This window comes from Plecotus auritus (genome assembly GCF_963455305.1).
Source record: "Plecotus auritus genome assembly, chromosome: 6".
NCBI lineage: Eukaryota > Metazoa > Chordata > Mammalia > Chiroptera > Vespertilionidae > Plecotus > Plecotus auritus.
In genome coordinates, this window is record NC_137773.1 from 158886584 (window position 1) to 158904275 (window position 17692).

General features: G+C 39.1%; 1 protein-coding gene across 2 annotated transcripts in view; it reads left to right on the top strand.

The window, feature by feature from the left end:
* Nucleotides 1-262: 262 nt before the first annotated feature.
* LOC308252076 (ubiquitin-conjugating enzyme E2 E2) overlaps nucleotides 263-17692 on the top strand; it is a 258291-nt gene continuing 240861 nt past the window's right edge. The window contains exons 1-3 of one of the 2 annotated variants that reach the window (XM_080676061.1): nucleotides 263-401; nucleotides 6533-6716; nucleotides 16240-16290. In XM_080676061.1, the coding sequence (XP_080532187.1) occupies nucleotides 6541-6716; nucleotides 16240-16290 (227 nt within the window). In that variant the 5' untranslated portion in view covers nucleotides 263-401; nucleotides 6533-6540. The other variant, XM_080676060.1, reaches the window with a different exon arrangement.

Here is a 17692-nt window from a genome sequence, read left to right on the forward strand (position 1 = left end):
CGACCGCTGCCCGCCCGCGGGACTCGGCTGTCACTTTACTTTTCCACGCCACCTTCCCGTCCCCCCGCGCCCGGCAGGCGGGGTAGCCCCCCCGTGCGCGCGCGCTCGCCCCGCCCCTCGCGGTCGCGCGCCGGGAGGAGGAGGGCGGGGCGGACGGGGGGGCGGGAGGCGCGCGCGGCGCGGCCGACGTGGGGCTCGCGCTCTCGCGGTCTCTCCCGGGCAGGCGCGCGGGCACGCGCACTGGCGGGCGCGCGCGCGGACGGCCGGGCGGAGGCAGCGGCTCTTGGAGGCGGTAGCTTCACTTTCCAGGACTCAGGGGCGACCACCGCAGCAGCGGGGGGCAGCAGCCTCGGGAGCCGGAGCTGGGACGGCTGGGGGCGGCGGCGGCGGCGGCGCGGAGGGTGAGTCTGGGCGGGCGCGACCGCGGCGGGGACAGGCGTGGCCGGGCGGTCCGGTGCGTGGTCCGGCTCTCGGTGACTAGACGGTCTGCGGGGACACCCAGTACTCGGGGCCTCCCCTGTCCTCCTCCCCACGCCTCCGCCGCTCTCTCTCCCCGCGCTTGGGCTGGAGCCCCCGACCTGCGCGGCGCCCCTCCCTCAGGTATTCGCTCTGGTCGCATCGGGCCCCCCCCCACCCTCGGGCGTCCTCTCTTTGGCGAGCGACCCCCCACCTTCCCCTCCACGTCGCAGGTCTCTGCTCACGCCGATCGCGCCCTAGTTCCTTCCCTGCCCGCTCCCCCGCGTGCCCATTCCCTGCGCCCCCTCCCTCGAGCCTCCTGCCCCGGTTTCTCGCCCTTTCCACCCCTCCCCCTCCTTCCCTTCCACCTCCGCCCCCCTTCTGCTCTCCCCTCCCTACCCATCTTCTACCCTCTTCTGTTCTCAGTTCCCCATCCTTCGCCACCCTTCCAGCCCCTTCCCTCTCCCAGCCGCATCCTGGAACTAAGTCTTTGCAAAAGTACAGGATAAATGTCACGGTGGAAAGTGCCCGGCTTGATCTTTTGCTATTTTCCCTAATTGCATAATTGCTGCACATGGTGTCCCTCCTGGCCGGTGCCGCCGCCGCACCCCCGAGGGCCGCCCGGGGAGGACCTTGGGGCGGTGGGGGGGGGGGGGGTTGTGTGTGCACTGGTGTGGAGTGTGTGTTGTATTGGTCTTTTGTGAAGCCCAGCGCTTGTCACACTTTGGAGCTGAAGCCCATTTTCCCCCCTCTGGTCTCTTCTCTGCAGCCCCCACTGGCCTGGTTGGAAACTAGAATCCCTCTGCCCCCCTCCCCACCTCCTCTTCTCCCCCTCTCTTCTCTCATAATGTTTTGATCCTTTTGCCCTTTACCATTTCTAATGAAGATAAAGCGTAGCTTCTTGTGGCTCCCCCCACCCCACCCCCCCTTTACGACCAAACCAGAAATGTCCAATCCATCTTCCCTTAAGGAAATTAAGGCCGGTTTAGAAAGACATCATCCTAGGCTCCGTGACTGTTAGACCTACTTGCATGTTTTCAAGATTCATCGTTTTGTATCGTGTATACTTGAGAGTCTACTAAAATTTTTTTAAAGTACAAAAGGAAGTGCTGCGATTTACCTTAAAAATTATTTTTTTTTAAAAATCCATGGTTCTTTAAAAAGTATGTTTTTGAATATGGGATAATTCAGTCTGGACCTTGGAATCTAAATATTTGTGTTTATTCAGACAGTTTGGAAGCTCCTTGGTATATGGGCAGATGCCCTTGATGGAGGGTTTTCATATAATGTCATACCCCATTCTATCTTCCCCAGAACATAGCATCTTTCTCAAAAAATCGATGTTCCATAATTATTTCCTGTGTGTATATCTTTACACATAAGTTAAAAGCTGGATATTGCTAGATGTTTTGCATATAATATAAATTATTTTACATTTTAGAAAAGTTTAGAAACGTGAGTAGGAAGACAGAGGGATATCAGATCACAGAATTAAGCGTTTTCCTGTTTTAAAAGCTCCAAAGAACACTTGCATTTGCAGTTTTATACCGTAAGATACAGTTATAAGGCTTATCTGGACAGTAATCCGGATTTATGGAGTGAATTTAGTTGCTTTTATGTTATCAATAATATTTATAACCAAATCATTTCATTTTTATGGAACATGTGAGTTTCATTCACTATATGTTGCTGATTTCCAGGACTATAATTCCAACAGAGAGTACATAGCTAATACAGGTTTAGGTAATTTGTGTGTTGAAGAAGGAACAATATCAATAATTTAGCACATATTTGAAGAAAGTCTACCTTACTATTTTATGTTTAGAAACCAAGTTTTACACTGAGTCCAAAGTAAAAATATAAATTGAAATACCTTAATATCTTCGAAACTAACATTGATCAGTAGCTCTATTTATAGACCTGGAATTTAAATTTATCTTCCCTCTAGATTAGATGTTTGGATCAAAGTAGCTATTTAGGAACTAATCTTAAAGAAAATTTTAAAATGATGCTTTTAGAAAACATTTAAAGAGTTTTTAAAATTTATTGATTGATTTTTTGAGAAAGAAACATGGATTTGTTGTTCCACTTATTTATGCATTCATTGGTTGATTCTTGCTGTGCTCTGACCTACTATCAAACCTGAAATCTTAGGGTATGGGCCACCCTAACCAACTGAGCTACTGGGCCAGGGCAAAAGAGTTTTAATTCAGGAATTTTTATTCATTTGCACTTTAGACAAACACCAACTTCATACTTATAACTAATTAAAATGCTTATAGAATATTTTTGTCATAGAAATAAGTTGCTGCTTGGATGGTGTAATAATTTTTTTAAACACTTTTTCTGTAATTAGTCATTCAAAAAACAAAACAGCAGAAATTTTCCTTGCTCTCAATATTTAAAAAAAGATATGAAAACTTTGTTTCTAAAAGGTTCTGTAGTGGTTACTAGTGACCTCAGATGAATTTACCATTCCTAGGTGAAGATTTGGATGAAATAAGTATCTTATGTCAAAAGTGGAAGGATTTTTTTTCTTTTTTCTGAAACTATATGTTATACATCTAGTTGGGTATTTTAAATAGTATTTTTAATAGTCCCCTGCTATTCTGCAGCAGTTTATGAAATTTGGGTTTCAGTTTATAGCTCATATTAATTATATCACTGAATATTATATACGCATGGCATTGTTAGATAGTGTGTAAATGCACGTAAATAAGACTATTAAGAAGAATATGTAGCTTTATAACTAATGAAATATACAAATATAATGAAACTCTAGACATAGTTTATTAAACCGAAGCTCCACCTTTAGTAACAAATTTACTTCATTTAGGTTTCCATGTATTTATCATGTAATGAATTGCTTCTGGTTTAAGATGTATAAAGTGATTTCTCACTCATTTCACATTGCTTAAAATATTGCCGGTAGCATTTTGTAATATCCTAGGGCCTTTCCCCGAGAATTTTTCTCTTTCTGACTCCATGCACATCTGCTCTATCTAAATACTATTATGTACATACTTACAAGGTTTTAAACTTCTGATATATTGTAACTGAAAGAAATAAGCTGAGAACAATCTTGAGTCCAAGGATGAGAATTAAAATGAAATTAAAATGAAGGAAAGAAAGCGAGAAATATGTTAGGACTGTTAGAGCTAGATGTGAAACATACTGATATAAAATTTCAGTATTCTATTAAGTGACTTTAATAGATTAAAGTCTCATATTAAGTGCTCATAAAAGATGTCACAGCTGTGGAGACTGATGCTCCCCATTTACAGCCGAGGTAGAAAAGCAGTCAGATACCCTGTCAGTGTGTTTCAGAGCTGCTTGGGCAGACCTATTTTGGTTTGGCTTGGGGGATGGGGGATGAGAGCTGTTGGAGTTGAGAGGGGTGGTGGTGGTGTATTTGTGTGCTATCTCATTGAAAGCATTCTGTATTTTCTTTGGACTCTTCACCTCTCTGTGCTTCCTGAATTTTCCATTCTCTTGCAATACTCTTTGGTATGTCTTACCATAAAAATTTTAATCCATTAAAGGTCTGTAATATGAAATCTCTTTGATAGAGCAAGCTACAAGTTGAATCTTTGGTGATGATGGATTTTCATCATTGTCAACTAGCTATACATTTGGGCTAATTATAATAATAAAAAACAGTGCTTTATTTGAGGCATCCTTTACATATTAATAATTATCCTTGATCAAATATAGTTTATTTCAAGTCCTAATTTGGTTAGGAGAAATACAGTATCTTTTCAAAAGGAATTTGTTTCATTTATTTGTGATTTTTAAAGGTATATTTTGTGTTGGTAAGGTCACTTCTTATAGGTATCTAGTTCAGTTTTTTTTTTTTTTTTTTTTTTTAAAGAAAAGTGCTTGAGAAGGTAGTTATATTGTGCTCAAAGTGGTTATTAAGTGACAGTAATGTGGTGAGCACAGGGCCCTTTTAGATTCTAGACATCAGCTTTGTCAGGTTAGTTTTGGATTTGTCTGTACACTCTAAGCTAGTTGGGTCTTAAGGGATATATTCTAGTATTCAAATTCAGGAATTAATTATGATAGAATGACAGATGAGAGGGGATATTCCTTTTCACTTACTGCAGTTTTTTTTAATGTCTGCTATTTAGATTATAACAGCTACTTACGTATCAAGGTACTGAGGAAATTGAGTTGGCAATCAGAGCTGCTTGGGGAACATGAACTCAGAGCAAAGGGAATTTGAAAGCCTTGAGGGATATTTCATTGAGACTGGGGGAAAAAAGGAATCCTTCAGTGTCTTAATACAGTCTCCGTCTCTTGTGAAACATGGTTGCTGGTATATTGCTGGATCGATGCTGACACCATTATACGGTTCAGTTTTTATTTAGAATCATGCAGGCCTCTGTGTTCTTCTGTTATCACAAAGGTTACTGAAAACCATCTATTAGTTGAAAAGATTTTAACCTTAGCCCTGTCCTGAGCATGTGTTCATTGTATGTGGATGGGAAAGTGTCCCTCGTTTTCCTGTTCCTGTAGCTGTTTTTTACTAACCTGATAGCATTTAGCAAGTTGGTTTACCCATTAGACTAAATTTCTCATGTTTGTGGGACCAAATTGCCTAGCACAGAGCCTAGTGGAAAGTGGGCCCTCATTTTTTTTTTTTTTTTTTATGGTAACAGCTTTATTGAGTACTAGAGGCCCAGTGCATGAATTTGTGCACAGGTGGGGACCGGCTGGCCCGGCCCCAATTGGGGCGGATAGGGGCTGGGCCTGTTGGGAGGAGGAGATGGCGGGAGGTTGGCTGGCCAGCCTGCCCCTATCGGGGCCCAATCAGGGCCGTGCCGGCCAGAGGGGAGGAGCCGTGGGCGATTGGCCGGTGGTCCTTGCTCCCGATTGGTGTGTGTGTGGGCCAATCAGGGGAGGGGCCACAGGCGGTAGCAGCTGGCCTTGTCCCTCATCAGAGTTGGGGGGGGCAATCGGGGGCAAAGCTGGCTGGGGGGAGGGGCCGTGGGCCGATTGGGGTGGTGGGGGCTGATTGGGCTTGGGACCAGCCGTGGGGAGGGGCTGTGGGTGGTTGGCTGACCCTGCCCCCAATTGGTGTGTGTGGGGCCGATTTGGTTTGGGGCCAGCTGGGGGGAGGCTCCATGAGCCGATGGGATGGGGGGGGCCGCGGGGGTGGGGGGGGGCGATCAGGGGCGGGGCTGGCCAGGGGGAGGGGCTGCGCAGGGGTTGGCCTGCTGCCCCGCCCTTGATCAGGTGGGAGAGGCCGACTGGCAGCAGGGCTGGCTCGGGGGAGAGGCTGCGGGAAGTTGGCTGGCCGGCCCCACCCCAAATCAGGCAGGTTTGCTGGCTGGCCGCAGTGGGTGTCATAGCGACCGGTCATTTGGTCGTTACAGTGTTCCGGTTGCTGGCTTTTTATATATATAGATAATTCACATACTATAAAATTCACCCTTTTAAAATGTATAACTCTGGTTTATAGAGTATGTACAGTTGTGCAAGATCACCATTAACTAATTTTGGAACATTTTCACCACCCCAAAGGAAATTTTGTACCTATTAGCAGTTCTTCCCCATTCTTCCCTCACTCTTAGTCCCTGGCATCCACTCATCACTTTTCTGTCTCTGTGGATTTGCTTATTCTGGACATTCATATAAGTGGAATCATACAGTTTATGGTCCTTTGTGACTGGCTTCTTTTACTTAGCATATGTTTTCAAAGTTCATCCATGGTGTAGCATGTGGATACTGTGCTTCATTCCTTTATGTGGCTGAGTAGTATTTATTATGTGGATATATCACATTTGGTTTATTCATTCATCAGTTAATAGACGTTTGAATTGTTTTCTCTATGAATAATGTTGCTGTGAACATTTTGTTTATATATTTTATATGTTTTCATTTCTCTTCTCAGTATATTTTCAGTGGATTAAAGTTTTGTTAATTCCCAAAGCTGTTTTGTAAATGACCAATTTATTCATTTTATATTAGCTTTACTTTTTCTACTTTGAGGCTCATTTCTTCTCTATTTTCGAGGCACCTTGTTAATAGTTTTCCCACAACTAAATAAATGTTTTTTGCTTCTTTAAATTAGGATCTAAAATGTCCACTGAGGCCCAAAGAGTTGATGACAGTCCCAGCACTAGTGGAGGAAGTTCTGATGGAGACCAACGTGAAAGTGTTCAGCAGGAACCAGAAAGAGAACAAGTTCAGCCCAAGAAAAAGGAGGGGAAACTATCCAGCAAAACAGCTGCTAAATTGTCAACTAGTGCTAAAAGGTACCTTAGTCATTGTAACCTTTTTACTTTTAGTATCAATTTATTGTCTTAACTTCTGTCTTTCTGTTGCATTTAATCATTTTTATTTTTGGGTGTGGACCATGAAGTTCATGATTTTTCTTCTTCAAGATTATTTCTTTTACATGGTTTTAGTTGTAGGCAAGGTTAACTTTTTGGTATTTAAAGTCAGTGAAATAGCATGGCAAATTAATAAAATACATATTCTTAGTGTGTTTGTGTGTGTTTATGTAGGTGAGCATATACAGGAAAATGCATGTTAAAGTATGATGGTTTGCTTTATAGTTACTTGACCATAAATATTTCATTCTGTTCAGTAATACAGAGTAGAGAGTAGGAACCTATTAAAGTAGTTACTGAATGATTGTATATTTTCTGCTACTCCCTGTTCATAAAGTGGGAAATGCCAGAGTTTATAACAAAAGCACCTTGGTTTCATTAAGTTAGGCAGTGGGTCAGTCTTGATAAAGATTTTCTTTTTCTCTAGAAAATAGATACATCTGGAAGGTAGATATTTGAATGATTCTCTATTGCCACATCAATTGCTTATGATCATTGGCATGTTAATGGACTCAGCAGATGGAATCTGCTTTCATATTGTTTCATTATTGAATATCTCTTGGAAACAGTTTAAAGAATTAAATTTAGTAGAGTTCTGATACTGTGATTTCATATTCTTGTTTTGTTTTAATACATTTTCATATTAAAAAGGAAGTATACTAGTATATAAGAGCAGTCTGTAAATTTTAAGCAGTCTAAAAATACTGAAAGATAGCTTCCTATTTTATTGGAGAGTATAGAGTTGGGGGAACTCTTTTCCCAAAGATTAGACCATGTTTCCCTCTGGCCTAGTCAATCCTCAGGATTGGGAAGAACCTTCTCAGGCCCCCTGGTGGGACATGACATTTTAGGGAGAGAAGTTGGAGTGATGGTGAGTGGTCAGTATTCCATGGACTAGGGTGGTCAGTTTCCCCTTCCCAGAAGTGTATTGCTGATTCCTGACCTCTGTTGAAGGAGTTGTGTGAAAGCCATACTTGAACTTTAAACCTCTACACTAGAACTTGCTAGTGTAGGGGAAAGTGTTCAGTTTATTTTTGCTATCACACCACAAGTCCAGAGAGCTTCAGTTGGCTGACCCTACCCCTCTGCTACTTGGCCACAACACAAAATTACCTGCTACTGGGAAGTAGCGGGGGTGGAATTATGATGGATTAGAAAGGTGGGAGTGGAGAAAATATGAAAATTAGATGAAAGAAAGGGGTTTGGGGGTGGGTGGGTAAGAGATATTCAAGAACAGATTGTGGCCCTATGTAAATGAGGAAACTTGAATCCAGTCCTCAGCTTCCAGTGAGGGTTTTTACAGGGCCTCTTCAGCTTGTCAGAAAAGGGAGAGGATGGGCTGCAGGATCCGCAGAGGGCTTCTGCTAGGTCTGTGCTCTGCTTGCCCAGGACTGCTAGTCAGCAAAGACGCCTGTCGGTGTTCATGAGGCCCTGCTGTTTCCCTTGGCTGGCAGCACCACCATAAAATACCTCAAAAATCATATTTCTTGGGTGATGTAGCAAATACCAAATTCTGCTTATGAAAGAGCGTAAACTGTATAATGTGTGAAAGTGAAGTATACCTGAGATTTTTCAAGTACATAGGTCATCTTTTACTTCATTTTATTACAGTGTGTACAAAGTGTAGATTATATATTGTAACCTAGTTTTTCTCCCCCTACCCTTTAAATAGGGGATAAAATGGTGTGTGTGTATCTGATTGTCATGTAATAGAAATTGGTATTTTTACATTGGTGAAAGTAAGAAGTATAATTTTTTTTAACCTCACCAGAGGATATGTTTATTGATATTAGAGAGAGGAAGGGAGAGAATGGAAGAGAAAGATCCATGTGAGAGAGAAACATAAATCAGTTGTCTCCCATAAACTCCCCGACTGAGGACTGAACCCCAAACCTAGGAATGTGCCCTGAACGGAAGTTGAACCGCAACCTTTTGGTGTACAGGATGATGCTCCAACCAACTGAGCCACCTGACCAGGACACATACATTTTTTGAGTTGCTTCTTGGCTGAAAGAATCCATTGGCAAATTCATTCTTGTGAATCAGTAATTTTCAAATTTGAATCATTACCTTCCTCTAGGTGGTCTCTGGGTGGTTTATGGTGAGTAACTTAGTCATTTACCATTTGTTTTAAATATAAAAATGCTGCTTCACTATTAATTTTTTAAGTAAAAAAAAAAAAGCTTAATTCTCACCCTTCCCCCAGTTTAGTTGGTAATGAAGTTATTATTTTTTCCTCATCTCTGTTTTAATTCTAAGACCTAAGAAAGAAATTGGGAATCATGAGGATAAGGTCCTACATCTTTATAATTCACTGTTATGTTCACAGTGCCTCGTATAGTAGGGTCACAATATTTATTTACTGGTTGCCTTAGACTTTTGAGTTTATTGTAGGGATTGGAACAACCATGGATATTAGGATCTGGGTACTAACGTGTTCAAAAGATTCAAAATTAGCGGTCATTTCAAAATAAAATTCTAATTTATACTTTATTATAGATAATTGATTTTTATTCAGATGAGAATTCTTTTCCAGTTAGTGTCATTTATGAAAGATAGTTAATCAGAAGAAGTGCAGAGCTTGGACTCTAGAGATAGGATCTGGGTTTGAGTCTAGGTTCTGGCATTTAGTAGCCCTGTCATCTTAGAGACATAATTTAACATTTCTAAGCCTAAGTTTCCTCTTCTGTAAAATGGACACAATGCACCATATTCACAGGGCTGTTGTGAGGACTGAATGTGATAAAGCATTTATTTGGTATGTAGTAAGGTGTCATACACTGATCCTGTCATTTATAGACTTTGTGCAAGCTAAAGTCTATAATAACATTTTTCAAGTCCATTTAATAAACTTTAGGAAAATGAGGTATATATTAACCTCTGAGGACTTAATGCTGTTGTTAAACTAGAAACACTCAGATGCTATAATTGTATACATTTTATAGTAACTCAAGAAAAGTACTTTGCACAACAGTGCTCAATTGCATGAAATGTACTGTAATTGTAAAATTAATAATTTGGTGTAGAAACATGTCTGTATCACTCTTGTTATATTTGCAAGTATGTAGTGGCACTATGTCTGCAGTGACAAGTTTTGATGATATTAAATTGACTCATCAATTTCATAAAACATCTGCTTTGATCTCTTCATTGAATTGATTGTACTACTTCTTTCATGTATTGACACATCTGTAAATGTGAATTTTAAATCACATTTATTCCAGATTCACTTTGTTCAGACTAGACATTGAGATTGTATTGGACACAATATAATACTGTTCTAAGAATGATACTTGGTTTTTAGACTGTAAATTTTAGTTAGGTTGCAAGGTGGATTTTACTGTATTCCAGTGTGAACTTTTATTATATGGGCTGATCTAAGTTTGTTTTCCACATGAGAATGAAGTAGTATTCTTTATAGATAATTTTTTGTAATTATTGTATTTTCTTGATTTTAAATGTACATTTAAAACTTTTTAATGTTTCTGAAATCAGGATGCACCTTACAGTTGATGTGCACAATCATTTAATTGAGAGTGTCTTAAAAATCATTGGTCTTGCCTGGTCAATGTGGCTCTGGGGTTGTCGACCTATGAACCAGGAGGTCACAGTTCAGTTCCCTGTTAGGGAACATACCCGGGTTCCGGGCTCGATTCCTAGTGGGGTTGTGCAGGAGGCAGCAGATCAATGAGTCTCATCATTGATGTTTCTATCTCTCTCTCTCTCCCTCCCCTCTGAAATCAATAAAAAAAATTTTTTTTAAATCAGTAGTCTCTTAGAATCACAGATACATAGTACAGTTGACCCTTGAACAGCATGGGTTTGAACTGTGTGTGTCCACTTATATGTAGATTTTTTTTTTCAATAAATACCAGTACTGTTTTTGTTCCACAGTTGGAACAAAAGATGTAGAAGGTCAGTTGTATGTGTCAATCTATGCCATTTTACATAGGGGCTTGAGCATGTATGCATTTTGATAATAAGAGAGGTGGTCCTGGAACCAATCTCTTGTGATACCAAGGGAGGTTAGTTAAGTTTTGGGGGAGTCAAAAGTTACACATGGATTTTTGACTAGGAGGTGGTTGGTGCCCCTAACCCCAATGTTGTTCAGAGGTCACCTGTATATACAGAAGTTTCCTCTTGTTTGCGGTTTCTCTTCCTGCAGTTTCAGTTACCTGAAGTCAACCACAATCCGAAAATAGTAATTGGAAAATTTCAGAAGTAATTCACAAGTTGTAAATTGCACGCTGTTCTGAGTAATATAATGAAATCTGACTCCCATTTGGGACTTTATCATCCTTTTGTCTACCTGTTCTTTGGTCACTTAGTAGCCATCTAGGTTATCAGATAGACTGTTGTGGTATCCCAGTGCTTGTGTTCAAGTTACCCTTATTTTTCTTAATAATGGCTTCACAGTGCAAGAGTAGTGATGCTGGCAATTCCAATATGCCAAGGATAAGCCATAAAGTGTTACTGTAAGTGAAAAGGTGAAAATTTTCAACTTAAGAAAAAAATCATATGCTGAAGTTGTTAAGATCTGTAATAAGAACTACTCTTCTATCTATGAAATTGCCTAATTTATAAATTAAACTTTATCATAGGTTTATATGTATAGGAAAAAAACTTAGTACATCTATGGTTCTGTACTACCTGAAGTTTCAGGCATCCATCTACTGGGGGTCTTGGACAGTATCCTCTGTGGATAATGGGGGGTGTCTACTGTGTCACCATTCAGGATTAAACTCTAGGTTTATTATTTGCAATGGCTCTATGTTTTCTAGGTTAATTCAGTTGCTACTATGAGATTTAAAAATCATTAGTAATTAGTTGCATGATGTTTTCTTCTTGAGAATAAGTTCATTTTGGAAGCTTTGACCAGTTGATTCAATTGGTCAGAATAGGGGTTCTCAAGTGACTGAGGAATGCAGTCTGTAGGGGAATATAGAAAGTCATCTAGGTGGGAAGGGTGTTTTTCGTTTTGTTTTGTTTAAATAACTGTCAAGAAATCACCTTTGTAAAAATCCCCATTCCACATGTTCTACTGAATGAGTTATTGAAAATTTTTTAACCTAAAATATGTGTGTTTTAAACATGTCACTACATATACACTGCTTAATTTTTCTAAACTATTAATCCATTATGTTGATGTTAAAATGAGTACTTCATATTGTCTCCATTTTGTATAATCTATATATATAAAAGGCTAAGCGACTGTCTGACTGGTAGGTATGACACCACTGACCACCAGGGGGGCAGATGCTCAATGCAGGAGCTGCTGATGCACCCCGGAACCAGAGAGGAGGGAGCCTGATTCTTCACGGGGCCTGCGGGATTCCACCTTGGCAGTGGGTTATGTTGTTGCTGGGGCACTGTCAGCCCCGAATCTGGTTTACTGCACACTTACATTTGTGTTCCACACCCTGTACGACAGCAACTTCGCAGAGTGCCCTCTCGCACTCTGGGACCCCTTGGGGATGCGGAGAGCCAGTTTCAGCCTGATCCCCAGAAGCCAGGCTAAGGGACCCCCACTTGCCAGAGGGTCCCCGCTCACTCCGCAGACGCCCTTAGAGCTGGTGGCGCCCTGCAGGAGAGGGACCTGGGGAGGTTGGCTTCAGGGCATGTCCAGCCCATCTTGCCCACTCCGGCCCGGCCACCCACCTTCTAATTATTTTCCTTTCACTGTGCATGAATCCGTGCACTGGGCCAATAGTATTGTTACCTATTCTTCAATTAAGTCTCAGTGAATCAAGATTGTTATTTCCCTGCCACTGTCCCCTCCCCCTTCTTTTTAGCAATGACATTCACAAGCAGTACTTTTATCAGACCTGGAGTAGTTTAGGTTTTAGGTGAAATCTTAGACACTGAAATTTAGTCTGTATTTTGCTTCTGACTTTTTTCAGAAACTATGTGCAGTTGCCGAATTCTTTATCATAATAACCATAGAAGTGGCACTGCCAGGTGGAAATGGGAAATTTAGGCAATTGTCTAGTTGATTTATGTCTAAAGAAATAATTTTGTCTTAAAAGTTCTGTTAAGAGAGAAGTCTTTTTGTTTGTTTGATTTAGCAAGATGATTGCCTTTCATCTTAGCAGCTTATAATAACTAGCCTTAGTTTCCTTATCTGTTAAATGGGGACTGATAAACCAGTAATTCTTAGACAATTCTGTGAGATTAATTCACTTTTAATGGTCTAAGATCATCATGTGAAAGGTACACTGTAAGTGTGAATTATTGATACTTTTTCATTTTTCCTCCCTCTAAGGGACAGTGCCTGAAATAGCTACCCTCTTTACCGCGCATGTCAAGACCGAGAAACTTAATATATACTATGATCACAACTTTTGAGATAGAATTGAATTGCTGTCATTGAAAACAGCAGGACATCTTGCAACCGTTTAAGTAGCAATTCTTAGTATAATCTTTTTTTTTTTTTTTGTCAAGAGAAATACAACCATTTTTAGGTATAATATATTAACTCATTGCTCAGAGTTGTCAAGTTTATCAGTAAATTGCTTTTTGTATTGAATAATTAGATTTGGAATTATAGAGTCTGGAGGGGTTCAAGTTCCAAAATAGAATTCTATGGCAGCAAATTATAATATATCAATTTTTCTAAACTAAAAGGGACAATGTAAGCATAAAGCAAGATGAGTTATTTGAAAATTCCCAAAGAAGTTCTTTTATGTTACAAATAGTTTCCTTTGACATGCTCTTTTGAATGCCTATTCTTTTGTTCCTCTTAGTTTAAAAACAATTTGTAACAGTAATTCATGTTTCTGGTAACAAATTAAATATTACAGAGACATTTTTAATGGAAAGCAACAGTTTTCTGTCCAAACACTCTTCTATCCTAATTTTATTTCCTTGAAGCAAATGCTTTTTAGCTGTCTCTGGGTGTAATTCTTCTTAGTTAGTTTTCTGCAGAACTCTAAATAATATACTTATATCTATCTGTTGAATTGTTAACATGAATAATACCTTTTGACTCCTTGCTATGAAATTTGAGGATGTAGCTTGTTTACCTATTCCTCCTTCCTTTTCACTCCTCCCAGTTAAAGATAGTCACTATTTCTTATTCCTTCAAATTTCAACAATATTTCTTGGTTTCCTACTTTGGGGATATTAATACCTATTCTCCCTTCTATCTACTCACATCCATCCTCCATCCACTTTTAGCTGGTTTCTATTAGCTATACTTAATTTTACATCTTCAAGGTTAGTCACATTTACATTGTGTAGTGCAATTACAACCCATCTTCTGTGCTTTATCTATAGTAAAAGACCAATAAATTGTCTGAACATTTATTATAACTAAATAGTCAGTGCCAGATCAAACAGAACATTAGGATTGGATTTCCTACAAGGCCAATGTCATGATCTCTAGGTTACCCAGTGAGTCATAACATCTAAGCAAAATATATCAAATCTCCCCCCCACTTAACACCTATTATTTAATTAAAATTATTTTACATTTTAGTTAGCTTCATATTTGATCTGTGATTTTCTTACAGTGGTGTTTTTCTTCTGAGATTTCTGGTTGTCTTTCTTTTTTCCCTTTGAATAATGTCTCTTTATTATATCTTCATGCACTCTGCAGCCCCCTCTTGGCCATCTCAGCCTGTTTAATTTACACCATCCACTTGTCTTCCAGAAATACATTGACATTTCTCATTCATTGTTGATCTCCCCCTTATTTTTTGCTGATTGTTGCTTTTTTCACTTTCTGTATCTCCTCCACCAGGTGGGGTCCTGAAGTAGTGGGAGGTAAATGTGTGCCTAGTTTGCTATCTTTAACCTGGACTTACCCATTGTTGTATAATCTTGTGTGTTCTGCTGTATCAGATCTTTGAGAAGTCACTCGTTTAATCGTGGGCAATTTGTGCTTTATATGGATGTAAATACATCATAGAATCCATATTAGGAGAAAATCATGTTTTTTTAAAAAATATTTTTATTGATTTCAGAGAAGAGAGAGAATTATTGATGGGCTGCCTCCTGCACGCACCCCCCTTCCCCGCCTCCAACTGGGGATGGAGCCCGCAACCCCTGGCATGTGCTCTTGACCAGAATCAAACCCAGAACCCTTCAGTCAGCAGGCTGACGCTCTGTCCACTGAACCAAATCAGCCAGGGCGAAAATAATGTTTTAAAAATAAAAAAGATTGTGGAATTTGTCCTGGAGAACTTCATTTTATAGGACAGAAAACTGAGGCTGAGAAAGAGAGAGAAAGAGCAGTTTGAGCAGTTCCCCCCTTACCCCCAAAGAACTCTCAATTAATGGCATGGCAGGATTAAAATGAAAAATTATTTGACTTTGAATTTATCAGAATGCTCTACTTTGTAATGCCTTCCCAACATTGAATCACATGGCTTAGAGAAGTGAAAATTATATTAGCAGCATGCCATTTCTTTAGGGAGTTGGTGCCAGTCCTCTTGGAGGAGTCACATCTATTTTGGTAGCTCCATTTTTTTGTCTTGAAAAAGATGTAGAATGAAATTGAGAGTAAATGTTTTTGTTCACATTTTTGTTTTTTAAGGCACTGTAATCATCTATCATCCCATATTCTATCACAGTAATTACCAGACAACAGGCATCCAGCAGTAGTGAATCTCATATTTAAAAACCAGGGCAAAGAAGAAGAAATGCTTCTGAGAAATTTTTTTTTGTATTTGGTTTAATAAAGCCTACATTTAATAATGCATGAGTAATAGTTGAGAGCTTGCTAAATATAGCACTGTTAGCTTTTGTATATGTATATAGGGGTTAGGTACAGTTAAAAAATCTAAGAAAATAGAAGTTTTAAAAAATTCCTTTTTTCTTTGCATGAAGTTCATGCAGTGACATTAAAATGAAGGTTCACATATTAATAGGATAGTTCTAGCAGAAGATTGAATAGTGCCAACTTGAAAGCCTCACTCAACCTGTTCCAACCTAGGTGTTTCTGAGGAATACCGTATGTATTTTGATAGTAGTTGCAGGTGTTGAAATGTGATCCTGATAATCGTTTCTTCAGCTGATTGGATCAACCAGGATGGTCGGATTCAGTTTAATCTGATCATCTTTTCATCCTATAAGGGAATGTTCTAGTACAAATCAGAAGCTGCAATGATCCATATATAATATGGCACAAGTTTCCAATTTAAACTAGAACATTTGGTTAGTGTTATCAGCTCGGTGGTTTAAAGACGTTTTAAGTCACAGTGCTGCTTTCCACAGGCTGCATGAAGTGATAGTGGCCAGTCTGGTTACCCTTTTGTAGGTGCATTGTCAAAACTTTGGTAGAAATTATTCTTTTTTGTTATTGTATATAATGATTTATACAGTATTATTTCAAATTAAAAACATACAAATGGGAACTTTAGTGTAAAAGTATAATATTTTTAATGACAAATTTAGAGAGTGAAGACATTTTAACATGATTTTTTTTTTTGTCTTTATTTTAAAGAATTCAGAAGGAACTTGCAGAAATTACGTTGGATCCTCCTCCTAACTGTAGGTAAGTATTTGTGGATTTTTATTTATCCTCTCCTTTTGCAGAAGTTATCATTGAACTGTTGGTCTGATGTGCAATTATTGTAGTTTTATTATTAGTAAAAACATTGGGTTTGGATTTAAGTGACTGTGGAAGACAGTGGTGATTATTATTTCTGTGCATAAATGGAATATTCAGCAAGTATGTCTGTAGTGGTAGAATGGAGTTGCCAAAAAGAGTAATGCAATAACAATAAGATAATGAAATTATAGGGTAACAAATACAATTATCTTTTACTTGAAGAGGTGTTGGAGTTTTAAATGATTTCTTTAATGAAAGAATAATAGTGTAACTAAAATATTTGCTGTTTAATAATTATTCAATTGTTATCTTGTTGGAAATTGATTGTTTAAAGAGGCAAAACATTAAACCGTTTTTCCTGGTTTACATTATTTCTTATAGTCATCAGTTGTGAATAAGTAAGAATGGGTGATTTGAAGCAATGATTTTAAATTTAAAACACTCTCCTTTCTGACCACATGTCATCAATTTTCTGGTCAGAATTTACTTATAGGAAGTACAAGTCCTTGCCTGGAAATGATTAATGATACACAGGTACACAGAGGAAGAGGAGAAAAATAACCTCCAACTTTACACTGTATCTTCAGTCTGGTGCAGTAGTTGGAAGATGGCTGTTTGGCTATTTTAAGACATTTCTTTCTGTTTGATCTGAGGTCAGTGTTGGAACCAGGCCAAAACAGAGTTTTCATAGTTTAAATTGGTAGTCTTGTGGATTGAAGGTGAGAGGGTAGATTACAGGAAAGTGTTTCCAGTATTGAATGCAGTAGAATTTATTGTTTGGTCTGATTTCCGATTTTACTGATCCTATTTTTATGTGAAAGTAAAGATAGAAACTACAGATATTAATGAAATGGAAAATTTTGCAGATGGATATATTGATAGTTGGCTAGTTGACAACTATCTTGTGTAGGAAAAATTCTATTAAGGTTTATTATGTTGGTGGTGAATTTAATTTGGTTCTTTACATGAGAGTCGTATACAGTATATAAACTTGCAACAATGTTCAAAGAATGTTTCACTCAGTAGAACACGTTTCTTTGTTAGGTAAAACTACTGAACAATTAAGACTTTTTGTCGCATTTAAGACATGTTACAGCAAAGCTCTTTCAGATTGACAGATCATTATTTAGGCTTTGGTGGCCAATTCATGTAAATGGATTTCAGAAGAACTCCAGTTTGAATTAAACCTAAAATCCCATTTCTTAGGATGGTATTTGCTTTACTTGTTTGAATCTTTGTTTTTAAATAAGCTGTGTTTTACCACATATGTTATTTTTGTAACTTTTTTACAAACAATAGATTTTTGATAGGCAACTTAAATACTTGCTTAAATTTCGACAACAGA